The 12,678-nt window shown below is 35.0% G+C and overlaps 1 protein-coding gene across 8 annotated transcripts; it reads right to left on the bottom strand.

The window, feature by feature from the left end:
• Nucleotides 1-348: 348 nt before the first annotated feature.
• Nucleotides 349-3,288, bottom strand: LOC145048730 (uncharacterized). Of its 8 annotated transcripts, none has more exons than XR_013683030.1 (9): nt 3,123-3,288; nt 2,921-2,992; nt 2,247-2,338; nt 2,049-2,121; nt 1,887-1,933; nt 1,351-1,438; nt 1,190-1,248; nt 930-981; nt 349-543 (listed from the first exon to the last, which is right to left on the bottom strand). XR_013683030.1 is itself a non-coding variant. In XM_078997314.1 (9 exons), exons 5-9 carry the CDS (start codon nt 2,090-2,092, stop codon nt 445-447), a joined length of 348 nt encoding a protein of 115 aa, XP_078853440.1. In that variant the 5' UTR covers nt 2,093-2,121; nt 2,247-2,338; nt 2,408-2,460; nt 2,560-2,992; nt 3,123-3,288; the 3' UTR covers nt 349-444. The 8 variants fall into 8 exon arrangements, 3 of the variants coding, with proteins under 3 accessions (XP_078853440.1, XP_078853439.1, XP_078853441.1); XR_013683031.1 differs by having other exon boundaries at nt 1,351-1,434; XM_078997314.1 differs by lacking the exon at nt 1,351-1,438 and adding an exon at nt 2,408-2,460 and having other exon boundaries at nt 1,190-1,295; nt 2,560-2,992.
• Nucleotides 3,289-12,678: the final 9,390 nt, after the last annotated feature.

The following is a 12,678-nucleotide window of genomic DNA, read 5'->3' as shown; positions in this document are numbered from 1 at the left end:
ATGTCTAACTAAGAGTTTCTAACCAGGAGGTCTTGGATTCAATCCCAAACAAATACTAACATGGCCATTTAAAAAAAAAAAAAAAAATTAGTAACGGATCACCGATGGAAATATTTTGCAACAGATTACAAACGGAATAACTTACTATAAGATTACCGACAGAAACTCTGAATAGTTTAGTAACAGATTACCGACAGTTTTTTTTTTTTTTTTTTTTTTTGACAGATTAGCGACGGATATTGGCATTATGAAAAACATTATGAATTCATGAAAAAAAATTAAAAATAATTACATATTCAACACAGAATTTTTTTTAAACATACATCTATATTTTAAAACCACCAAATATAGAAGTAAAAAGGTTTTTTAAATATAAATAATAGGTAGTTCTAAACAACTCTCATGCACAAAAATGTAATAAAAAAACACAAATATCAGAAAAATCTAATAGAAACTTTTTAAACACAAATAATAGGTAAATATAAACCAGTGTAAGATAAGATTCAGTTCCTGCCTTGTCTGAAAATGGATGCCCAAAAACACCTGTATAAAAGTAAAACTTAAAATTTATATCCTATTTACATGAAAGGTAAACATCACTGATTAAAATATTTGAGAAGAGTATGATGTATTTAAAAGTAGTAGCATCAATTGGACCAATACCATTTTATTCTTCAATGTTCTTGTAAACCAAAGGGGGTAAATTAAATGATTCAAAAGAACTTAAAGTTTAATGCTATAATTGGGTTTTTTTCACATAGAAAGAAAGTACAAACGCTATAATTGGGTATCTACACCCACTACTATATATAAATGTATCAGATAAACCAACCATGAACCCTAGTTTCACACGTCTTTCAAAAAATTCAAGGTCAAACAGGCTCAATTTTCCAATTTTAGATATAATGTTAAAGGGAGAAACAATATACCTTTGAGGCCGATCTCAACATACATACTACACCAACAATATTACCATCTTTCCTAAAAAGAATACCAAATGATAACTCGTGTAAGAATTAGTAGAACGATAAGTGGATTAAATCTAAAAAGTTATCATTCAATCTATAACCACTCAAAAGTTATCATTCAAAAGTGGATTAAAATCTAAAACGTCAAAAAAAAAATCAGTAATCAATTGAAAGTTATCATCATATCTAAAATTTTAACCAACAATGTGACTCACACTCACCTTGAATAAAGACCTGAATCAAAAGGATCCTTGAGAGGAAATATGATCCATATTAAGCCCTTGTACAAAAAAAAAAAAAAACCCCATTTTGATGATGAATTGATACCTAAAAATCATAATTAAAACTATAAATATCAAAACACAATCTAAAGCTTGTGCACCTGAAATCGATGAGATAGAACATGCAAAGTTGGAACTTGTGCAGGTTTAGTCGGTGATAAGAAAAATGAAGGTTGTTACAATGTCTAACTGATAAAAAACGATAAACATAAGGTTCCATTAGCAACACAATATCACTAAGAAAGGAATCAAAATAAACATCTTCCTCTTCATCAAGAATTGCAGGAGTAATCATGTTTAAACCAATCGATTACAACCATTGTTGTCCTTGCTTTTGGAAAAAAAAAAAAAAAACCTCAAGTATTTGACATAATATCCCCCAACAATATCCAAATTATAATCCTAATGAAAAATAAAAAGGAAATATGTAAAAAATCACGAATCATGTAAAATTGTAAATAAACAAATAATGTACCTCTTAAAGCCATATGGTCCGTTTTTGGGTTCCGAGGAAGAGCAGAGATTAGGGTTATTTTACAGAGAGGTTAAAATAATAGTTTTTGTCTAAAAACTTAAAAGAAAAAAACATTTTCATCTAAAAAGGTTAAAAAAAAACATTAATTGATTTAGAACTTACCTTCTATCATCGGTCCAATCCCATGGATAATTTGCAACAAGAGCTCCCTGAGAAATAAGAAAATTTACACTCAGAAGGATATGTGCTCTATGTTCATTCACAGAAAAGCACTAAAAATAAATAAATTTGCAAAGAAATGAAGGCAAGTTTCAGATTGATTACCCCATGAAGATTAGCAGAAGCTGTGGAATGTTTCTGGTTGTCATTCATCTAAATCATCATTCATTGGAAAGAACTACACTAACACCATGTGACATCAATCCATTTTGCTTTTAACAATTAGTTACATCAATTAAATAAGAAAGGAATTAAATGCAAGAAAAGATATTATAATAATACAAACAGATTATGCAATTATACCACGCTTTCATATAATTGTCACACAGCCAATTTGATAAAAGTAAGAGAAGTTCACGCCCTAAAGGTTCATCTTCATGCACATTCCCAATAAACTGCAACATCCATCATAAAAACCAATCTATTTCAAAAAAAAAGTCATGCATTTTTGGACACAATATCACCTTGAAAGCAGGTTTGCCTCCTTCCCAGGACTATTAGAAACTTCCATCACCCACTGCATTAGATATAAAGGAAGAAAGTATGAGGATATATAATTTTGGGAATTATAAGAAAAATAACAAAAAGAATGATGAGGTATGAGTCAATATGTTACCAGTGGAACTCCCAAAACAGTTTTCCCAATATCAGTGTAGGATTAAAGGCCCTCACAGAGAGAACCAAAAACGAGTCAGTTAATGACACAAACATCAATTAAAGTTAAACAAGATTATATGTTTATTTGAACATAAATGACATTCATGAGGGCATTTAATAACACTTTATAATCACATCTTGAATCAAAATATAGACCAAACACTTCAGATTAAGATAATTTGAGAAAAGATAACACGGATGATGAAAAGATTAGAAATACAAAAATGAGCTACAATTTGATTGTTGATATTGAACTAGTATTTTACATTCCGAGAAAATGTACTTAATCTCGGTTTTTAGTCAACTTACAAACCAATTACCTTGATAGTGGCCTTAGTATCCTCTGGAATCTCCTGAATACGATACCCTCCTCTACCAATTCCCTTCCCAATCTACGTAAAACGGAAAAATAATCATGAAATCGAGGTCGAATGTTGTGAGGGGGTTTCATGTGTGCGATTTCGAACATAGTGCGAAAGAGTAAAAGGAAAGGGAAAAAACGATTTAGGTTAAGAAGCATACCTGGATCGTGAAGTCAAGGGAGGAAAGGAAAAGAAAGAAGAGAGGAGGTCGCGATGGTTGTCGATTGCAGAAGTGATCGGAGATGGTTGGCGATAGCATAAGTGAGCGGCGATGGTTTCACACTGGCAACTGGTAAGTGTGTTCGATGGTCGAAAAACGTATCTGGATCGTGAAGACCATCGTGAAGGCCAGAAGGGTTAAATAATTGGTTTCAAAATAGGGAATTGGATCGGGTTTTAAAATATGGTAGATTGGGTTAAATAGCTTGGGCCTTGGGGGTCAATAACCCGAACATAATAGTCATTCTAATTTCCGTTGCTAGTTCGTTGTTAAATTTCGTCTCGAAATCCACCGGAAAATTGTAATGACTTACCGATGGATGTTTATACTGTCGCTAAACCGTCGGATCTTTCTAATCGGGTTTTCTTAATCCGTTGGAAATCCGTCGGTAACCCGTTGTAATTTTCGACGGATTTTTTCCGTCGCTAATACCATTTTTTCTAGTAGTGGTTGAAGTGGTAAAAGTCTAGATTAAGGGGGGAATGTTGGAAATGTAATCTAGACTTAGGGATATTTTAGTAATTTTAAGAAGTAATGCAGTTAGGAGAGCAACTACAGTTGGGAAGAAAGTTACTATTAGAACCGTTATATATTGAGGTCAAAAGTCACATCGGTTCATTAACTGTTGTGATCGGTTCATTAACTATTGTGATTTTTACTACGCGTGTGTGTATATATATATATATATATATATAGAAATATATAGAAATATATATATATATATATATATATATATATATATATATATATATATATATATATATATATATATATATATATATATATTATTTGTAATTGTAACTGATGATGCTTGATTAATAAACGCTATATTTAGTGCACATATAAACATCTCTCCTCTCAGATACTTAATGTTCATGTTATTGCTTTAATTCAATGTTTCTTGGTCTTATATAATCCCAACAGTTAAAAGGTGTTGATAATTATACACTTTTTGAATGAGTCTTCTGACACAAATGTCTTAGAACAAGTGAAGAACTGGCATACAAAAATAAGCATGCGGTTGTCAAGCAACATAAAAAATGGCTCTTCACTTTGTTTTGATCCAGTTAAGCAAATCTTCCTCTAGCCACAAGGCAGATCATTATCCTTCCTTTCTTTTGGTCGCAGTAAGATCACGGCATCTAATGCTTAGATTTGTATGTACTGATCAATTGTACAACTCAAAAAAAAAATTCACAAAAAGACAAACAAGGCATGGCAAGAAAGGGAGAGTGGGTGAAATTCCACTACATCCACAAATCAAAACGTTTCCCCACTTTAGAACCATAAACCACATTCTTAACCACTTGATAGGCGAATAAATCATGGTTGGATGCGGTCGCGGTGTGCAAGACAAGGAAACAGAGATGCGCCCAGTGGGGACACTTTAAATCACTAATGCAGATCATAGTGCATGAATGAAAGGCGCCTCTTCACACACGATGATTCCTACATTTTTCAGGCTAAAGTGTATAATATGAAATAGGGTTTTGCAGCACGGCCTCCGGGCAAACATCCGGTTTCAAAGGCTTCTCCCTCGTATTGTCCTTTACAGTCTACCGTCTCATCGTCGGGGCCTTTTCTCACTAAAAATCAAATATATATATATATATATATATATATATATATATATATATATATATATATATATATATATATATTAAAAATGCTACTTAACCTAAATCTAAACCTAACAACCTAAGTCTTCAATCTTGAACTTCTTTTATTTGGTCTTCGGTCTTCTTTTGATGCTTAACATTCAACTTTCTCATCGTTTTTTTTGGGAGAAGTCTTGAACTTAGAGTCTTGTTCTTCTTTTTGTGTTGCTCTTTTTCTTCATTTTTCTTCTTTATTTTGTTGATTTTCTTGAATCATCTTTTATCATATCTTATTGTCTTCCCTTTTTCCAAATTTTCTTCAATTTTTGTGTTTTCTTCTTGTCTTTCTTATTTGAAGGTCTAAGGATTTTCACCATGTAACATAGGACTCCAATAATGAAAATGGAGTAATAGATAGAGGCTTAATCATGAACACCTATTGATCATTAACAATGTGCCAAGATCACCTAAAAAGGGTGGGATATGACTCAAAAATGGGTGTTACCGAAAAAAAACTTGGTCCCAAAAGATGTGAATTGGGGGAACTACTTCAAAGTTCATCAAGCACCTCAATGCAAGGCGTGATAAACAAAAATCTATCTAACTATATACTCTAGATCCCTAGAAAAATGATGACCTATCTTAAAAAGGTGGTGAGAATCTAACTAAGTAAGGCTCAGACGAGACTCGGGAGTACTAAGGGGTACTCCCCCCAAAACCGAGATGCGAGTCTTCAATGTTTTCAAAATACCTTATCGGGCTAATCTTTGCTCGCACACATTGGCTTGACCAACCACATCCCTCCTCACGTAGACCCAATCAAGCTACCTGACCCCCACACAAGCTGTCTCAAAAGTGGTCTGTGAGGCTCAAAACGTGTCCCATTTATCAAATACAAGGTATTCCATATCAAGACCTGGGACCAATCTATGATTCAATACTTATGATTCGACGCTATGGTACCTGTAGGGATAAGAAGACAAGAGAAAACAAAAATGCATGAACTTAAATGCATCTAAAAAGTATGAAAATTAGAAAAGAAAGAAATAAAATATGCAATATTTTTTAATTTTTTATGCAATTTTTTTTGATGAATGACCTAAATGACTTACTCTAAATGCAACAATATACAACCTAAATGCAATTAAAAATAAAATATAAGAATACCTCACCCCAATCCTAAAATGAAGCATTATCCTCAATGCTTAGGATAAGAGTAAGGAAGGATTGTACCGGGATCAAGGTGGAGGAGGCTCGCTAGGACGGTATGGAAGCAACACATGGGTCACATAATGATGCTTGGATGGAGTTCTTAGCTGCCTAAATACACATGGATGAAAGCTTGGTCGCGTAAAGGAGCATATGAAATGGCTCAAAATTTTCTTATGAAATGGCATATTTGCGCGGGTACCCTCGCAAACTTTGTGCGGGTGATGTTTGGGTCGCGCAAATAAAGAATTAGCATCATTGGTCTCGCAAAGAAGAGGAAGGATTTGGTCATGGTCGCGCGAAAATCTACAAGGGTGAAAGGCAGTCGCGCAAGTAGGTTGCGAGGGTGTCAGTCAATCGCGTAAACATTTGCGCGGGTGAGAAACCGGCCACGCGCAACAATCAGATTGCAACTCGTGTTGGGGGAGTTTTGGAGCACGGATTTGCACGGCTGGGGCTCGGCCACGCAACGGCTGTGCGGGTACCCACGCAAGTTGCAGATTTTAGGCATTTTTTGCATACTTTACCAAGATCATTGCTAAACTTCATGATGCTTATTTTACCGAATTAAAGCATAGAAACATCCAAATTTCAAGCAGATTTTGTTTATTATGCATTTATTTAACGTTTTTGCCAAGACTTAGTCCCGCTTCATTTAATCTTTGTAAATCGGTGTTTCCAATGCTACGTTGTCGAATTCTCCCATGTCAAAGCCTTCATAAAATAGTATCAAATGGTGCCCATTCACTTTGAAGATTTGGTTTGTTTCCAAACTCTTGATTTCAACCACACCATGATCAAACACTTTTATAACAATGAAAGGTCCATGCCATCGAAATCACAATTTTCTCGGGAATAGCTTTAAGCGTGAATGATAAAGAAGAACTTTTTGACTAGGAATAAAGTGTTTTTGGGTTATGTGCTTGTCATGAAATGCCTTTTTCTTCTCTTTGCACCTTTTGAACCTTTTAATTATCTTTTTCTTGATCACTTCCATCATTGGATGATTCAGTCTTCTTTGCGCTTCCCTCTTAGGCTTATAATCATCTTCCATGAGTATCTTGTCTGTACATACATTAGGGCTTATCTCGTTTATTAGCTCAATCACATCAACCCGATACAATGAAGAAATGTTGCTAGGGTACCTCATTGCTTCAAAGATGTTGAAGTGAATGGTTTCTCCATCAAACTCCATAGTTATCTTTTCTTTATGGACATCAATGATTGTGTGAGCGGTATGCATGAAAGGTCTTCCAAGGAGGATCATAGATGATTTGGAAGGAGTCTTATCTTCAAGATCACTGACATAAAAATCCTCCAGAAAAACAAGTTGATTAACTTGTACTAACACATCCTCCAACACTCCTCTTGGAGACACCCTTGACTTGTCCGCTAATTGAATGATGACTCCCTTTTATTCCAAAGGTCCAACATTGAGAGATTGAAAAACCGAATATGGCATCACATTGATCGAGGCTCCAAGATCTAACATAGCACTTTTGACATGCAAATCACCAATGGTACAAGGGATAGCAAATATTCCCGGATCCTTGCATTTGGGAGGTAACTTGTAATATACACGTTCTGAAATTTGTGTATTGTTATTATTAAAAGTGAATAAAATTGAGTGTTGAGTTCTAACAACTAGTTTTTACTAGAAATGAAGTAAAACTATGTTTAGAATCACTCATAAAATATTGGAAGTCTTATGAGATTCCAATTAATAGTCATATAGTGAAATTTAGTAAAAATATAAAATTTTAAATAATTAAGATTTTATTATTTGATGTTGTAGAGAATCTCGTTAAAAACTTGTAGGCGAAAACCTCGTCAAAATCCAAGTTATAACGAAGAAGTTATGACAAACCGTAGATCCGCGACAAAACCGGCATAGCGCCGAATGACGTAAAAAGTGAGTTTTTAATAAACTACTTTTTAGCCTTAGTAATCTAAATGAAAGTTGTAGTATTCGTTAAACCGAGAAATTCGATAAAAAGAACGCCAAAATCTGACTTCGTATGAGGAAGTTATGATTTTTCGAAGTTTCAACTTAGCAGTAGACAGCTAAAAACTCGAATTTTAGATCGAGCGATATTTTACCGATACATCCTAAATGATAATCGAAGGTCTCGTCATATGTAGTACAACGGTAAAAAGTCTGACGAAAACGGATGTCGGATGAAAAAGTTATGATTTTTTAACGGATTTTCTTATCCCGGTCTGTTAAAAATAATAATATAAAAATTAAAGTCAAAATTAGCCAACGAAGTCTAAACGAAAGTTGTAGAACGTAATTTTAGCTACGCGTGCATATAAATAACGTCAAAAACGGAGCTCCTATGCGAAAGTATTGGATTTTAGAAGTTCGGGGCCCGAAAACCGAGAAAACTCGCATGAACAGTACCGGCCACGTCACCTTCGCACGAAGCAGCAACGTCACTGGAGACGTGGCCAAATCCAAAGTCAACAAGTGTCACAAGAAGATTCGCCGAGGCCCAGGTCCAGCAGGAAGGGGACACGTCTCGCATCGGTGGTCAGTCCGACGCGAGACACGTCTCGCCTACCCGCTTCGCACCCGGTGCCACGTTCGAGCCTCGCAGTGGCCTCGTGGCCTTCGCTCCTCCTTCCAGATGTCTGAAGCTCGCAGGTGCACGTCTTCTCCCCTCCTCTCGTTTCGTGGCCTTCACTCCAGCAGCCACGTGCTCGCTTCTTAACCACAGGATCCGAGCCTCTCGCCTATAAATAGGAGACCTGCGAGCCTTCTCGGGTAATTTTGAGAAATTGCCATTTTTGGCCCCTTTTTCCATATTTTCACTATTTTGACTTTTCCCGAAGCCCTGGTATCAATTTTAGCACCCGAAGCACGTCCCGAGACCCCCGAGAAGCCCGAAAATTTTATCTTTTCGGTTTTGAAGCCCTACCTTCGCAGAGCCTGGTTTTCAATTAAGCTCCCGGTTTTCAACATAGAAAGACAAATTTAAAGCCGAAATGTTGTCCAAATTACTATTTTAACCCCCAGTTAACTTAAGGTGAGTTCAACATATAGGAACAATTGTATGTTATGTGTTATATGTGCTATGTTGTCACAACTAGCATTTTTGCTAGGAAATTCTACTCTCATGCAATCATTCACCTAGTGTAATAACTTGTACTCTAAGTGAATACTATACTTCATTCTCATTCAAATATATTTCATATGTTAAAATAAGGGTTGGAAACCCTAGAAATCCCGACTCAAGTTCATTATGGACTAGAATTCTCTTATTTGGCCTAAGGGACCAATAAATTATCAATTCATCAATCTATAACATTTTGGGCCATTTAGGCCTAGAATGATTCATTCTACCTCTAATGGGCCTTATTGGGCCATAACAACTCCAATTAACCTTAATGGACCATAGAACCCATTCTTTTATACTTTTGGGCCGTGAACTAACTTAAAGGCCCAATGGGCCGAAATATATTACTTGCGACTCTTACTTTCGGACTAAGTCAAGATAGGGCCCAAACTTATCTCAATTCCTTAGCCCATTCTCGGCCCAAACAAAAAAAAGGGAAAAAGATTAATGGGAGAATGCGGGTTAAACACTTGACAACACATAATTGTATCACATACTTCCATGAAGACTATTACCCACCATGCAAACTTATCAAGTATCTATCTTCTCTTCTCCTCTCTATTTACAGCCAAACACTCATCCCACCATCCTCATTTTTCTTTTAAACACTCTCATACACTCTCAAGAACATCTTTTCCTTCCATCCAAAATTTCGAAGATCTAAGGTGTTTTCAAGAGGATTCTTCACCAAAATCATCATCCTTGGTAAGTTTATGCTTAGATCCATGGTCTATTCTCTTGATTACTTCAAAAATATTCTCTTAACTCATGCAATTTCGTGATGTTGCATCTTAGAACCCATCTAAGCTCAAAAACCTCTCAAGAAGCTTGCTAGGGCCAAGAATCACATCATCTTCTTCCATTTCTTCTTCAAACCAAGAACAGCAAAGCAAGGTGAGTTCATACCCCCTTGTTTTTGGTTTTTACTTGTTTTTGGGGGAGAATACAAGTTGATTTGTGTAGATCTATGTGTATATGCATGATTATGTGTGATTTCTTCACTAATCTACAAATATGTTAAGAAACTTGAAGTGTATCACTAGGATATTCATATGAAACATGAGAAAAGTATGTTTTATCTCAAGTATTACATGTAAACATGTAGATCTGGGATTTGTATACTTAATATAGCAAAAATAAGTGTTGTGTTCAAAGATTTATAAACTAAATTCACAAAACAGCTCTTGACAGAAACGTTTTGGTCCAATCTCGGACTGTTTTGACCATCCAAATGGAAGTATTTTTCAAAACTGTTTTACATGGATAAATTTCAGGTTTATACTTTTAAAATGACTACTCGCACGTTTTCATACGATTTTTCTACAATTTTTGGCGAATTTTACAAAACTGCCTATCATATTTGAAATAATTTTCGGACCAACCAGTGAAGATGAGAAACTTCACACTTGTTAGAAGTCATTAAAAATTATGAGAAAATTTGTGATCAAAGTAGACAAAATTTCTAAACTTTTAGAGTTTACGGATCCAAATTTCGACTTACGGTGATTTTTCTACATATTTTCAAACAAATAGGTCGGAAAAGCTCAAAAACCAGAAAATGTGTATTTTCACAAAAATCAAGCCAAGAATGTTAATTTTGACAAAAATGGGTTTTAACATGTTATTTTTACTACAAAATAGTCATCAAAACAAGTTTTGAACAAAATGGAGACTAAAGTGTTATTCTTACAAAAATTGGGCCATAAATCCTAATTTTGTTGGCTTATTGGGCCAAGAACGTCATTTTTACAAAAAGGAGGGCTTTTTATATCAACTTTGTAAATAATCAAGCTAAAATAAACAAAACAATAACAAACGGGTTAAAAATGATATTCATATCCTTATTGGGCCTGGAAATAATAGACACGTATAGTGAGCCTTAGTGGTCCACTTACATGTTTATTGGGCCTGGGAATGGGTTTTATATGCGTTCTTCATTTTATGCTATTTTAGTGAATACTTGAACTAAAACCAATGATAAACCAACAAATGGATTTAATTTGATCATTTTCTAGCTTATTAGGCCTTAGTGACCCATTTCTATGTGTGATAGGTCCTGTATACTATTTACATGTTTATTGGGCCTCATTGACCCATTAACATGTGCGACAGACCTTGGATACTATTTGTGTGCTATTTGGGCCTGTAAATACTTTATATGTGAAATGGGTCTTAGTTGTCCTTTCATATATATTTCGGGCCCATGTTATATAATCTCATTCCATTTGGGTCTTGAAATGATTTACATGTTTAGCGACGCCTTAGTGGTTCACTTACATGGATCATTGGTCCTAGAATGAGTTTATACATTTTTCTTCGCGTAAATTCGATTAAGGATCTAGCGAGTTTTTATCGGTTGGCATCTATTAAGTGTACGATCGTAGCCTGTAGTTATAACCAGAGTCTCCTGGAGGGAGAACGGGGATTTGTGTATAGATCTATACGGGGTTGACACCCCACACCTCAGTTGTTCGCTACAGTTAGACTTACTCAGTCTAGGGTGACGAAAACCTTATTCTATTTTCCATCGGCGTCCAACGACGCCAAGACAAGTGAAATTGTCATTATTTAGTATGGTTATGACGACTCGCTTAGATGAATTAATGTTATGAAGTTTACGGAAGACATCCACATTTTTTTTGGCAACGTTGGGTTGTCTGGGAACATTCTCTTTACATGCTCTTACATTCTCTCTACATTTTCTTTACATTTTTAGTCAAATAAACAATAACATACATGCATTAATACAAGATCTAACACAAACACACTAAACATTTTTTCAGGAAATATCGGATTTTCTGGTGGTTTTCAAAGTTATACAAATCATTTTCACAAACATGCTTATGAACTCACCAACATTTTTATGTTGACCGTTTTCAAAATAACTTGTATTCTCAGGATACCGTTGAAGCAGGATGAACGAAACAAACTAATGGATATTGTGTGATATTTTGTTTCATCATACTCTTACTATTTTGGCATGTAATATTCAAATACAATACTCGATGTAAACAATGAATGTTGTAATATTACATGTGTGATGATGATGATGATGTTATGTTTCAATTATATTCACTGTAATGATATTTCAAGATGAAGTCACACGCAAGCCCCCGGACGTTTCCGCCGTCTGGTTTGAGGGTGTGACATATGTGCTTCTCAGTGTTATTATTCTAAGTTATTCTCCCGTGTTATTTTATTCGCTATGTTTATAGCAATTATAATACCTTTGACCATGTGATCAGTGAAAGGACTTAGATTCACATTGGTACTGGTACATAACCTCTGGGCATGTAGAGCATTTCTCCATAAGAGAATGACTTCTATTCTATGGCATTGGCATAAGGTTTGATAAGAATGGTATGTAGCCTCTGATCATGTAGAGCATGACTCCGTAAGAGAATGAACTCTATTCTATGGTATTGGCAAATGGTTAGACAGGGCTATAAGCCTGAAATCTAACAAGATGTTAATCAAAAATTATATGTTTTCTGTGCCAATTGGGCCAAAGCTTTATTGATGCATATCAAATATTGAAATCGTTATGTTTCATTGAAAAGTATATCATTG

The sequence above is a fragment of the Lactuca saligna genome, chromosome 5, assembly GCF_052625555.1.
Source record: "Lactuca saligna cultivar CGN05327 chromosome 5, ASM5262555v1, whole genome shotgun sequence".
NCBI classification, from domain to species: Eukaryota; Viridiplantae; Streptophyta; class Magnoliopsida; order Asterales; family Asteraceae; genus Lactuca; species Lactuca saligna.
This window is presented reverse-complemented; position numbering and strand designations above follow the sequence as displayed.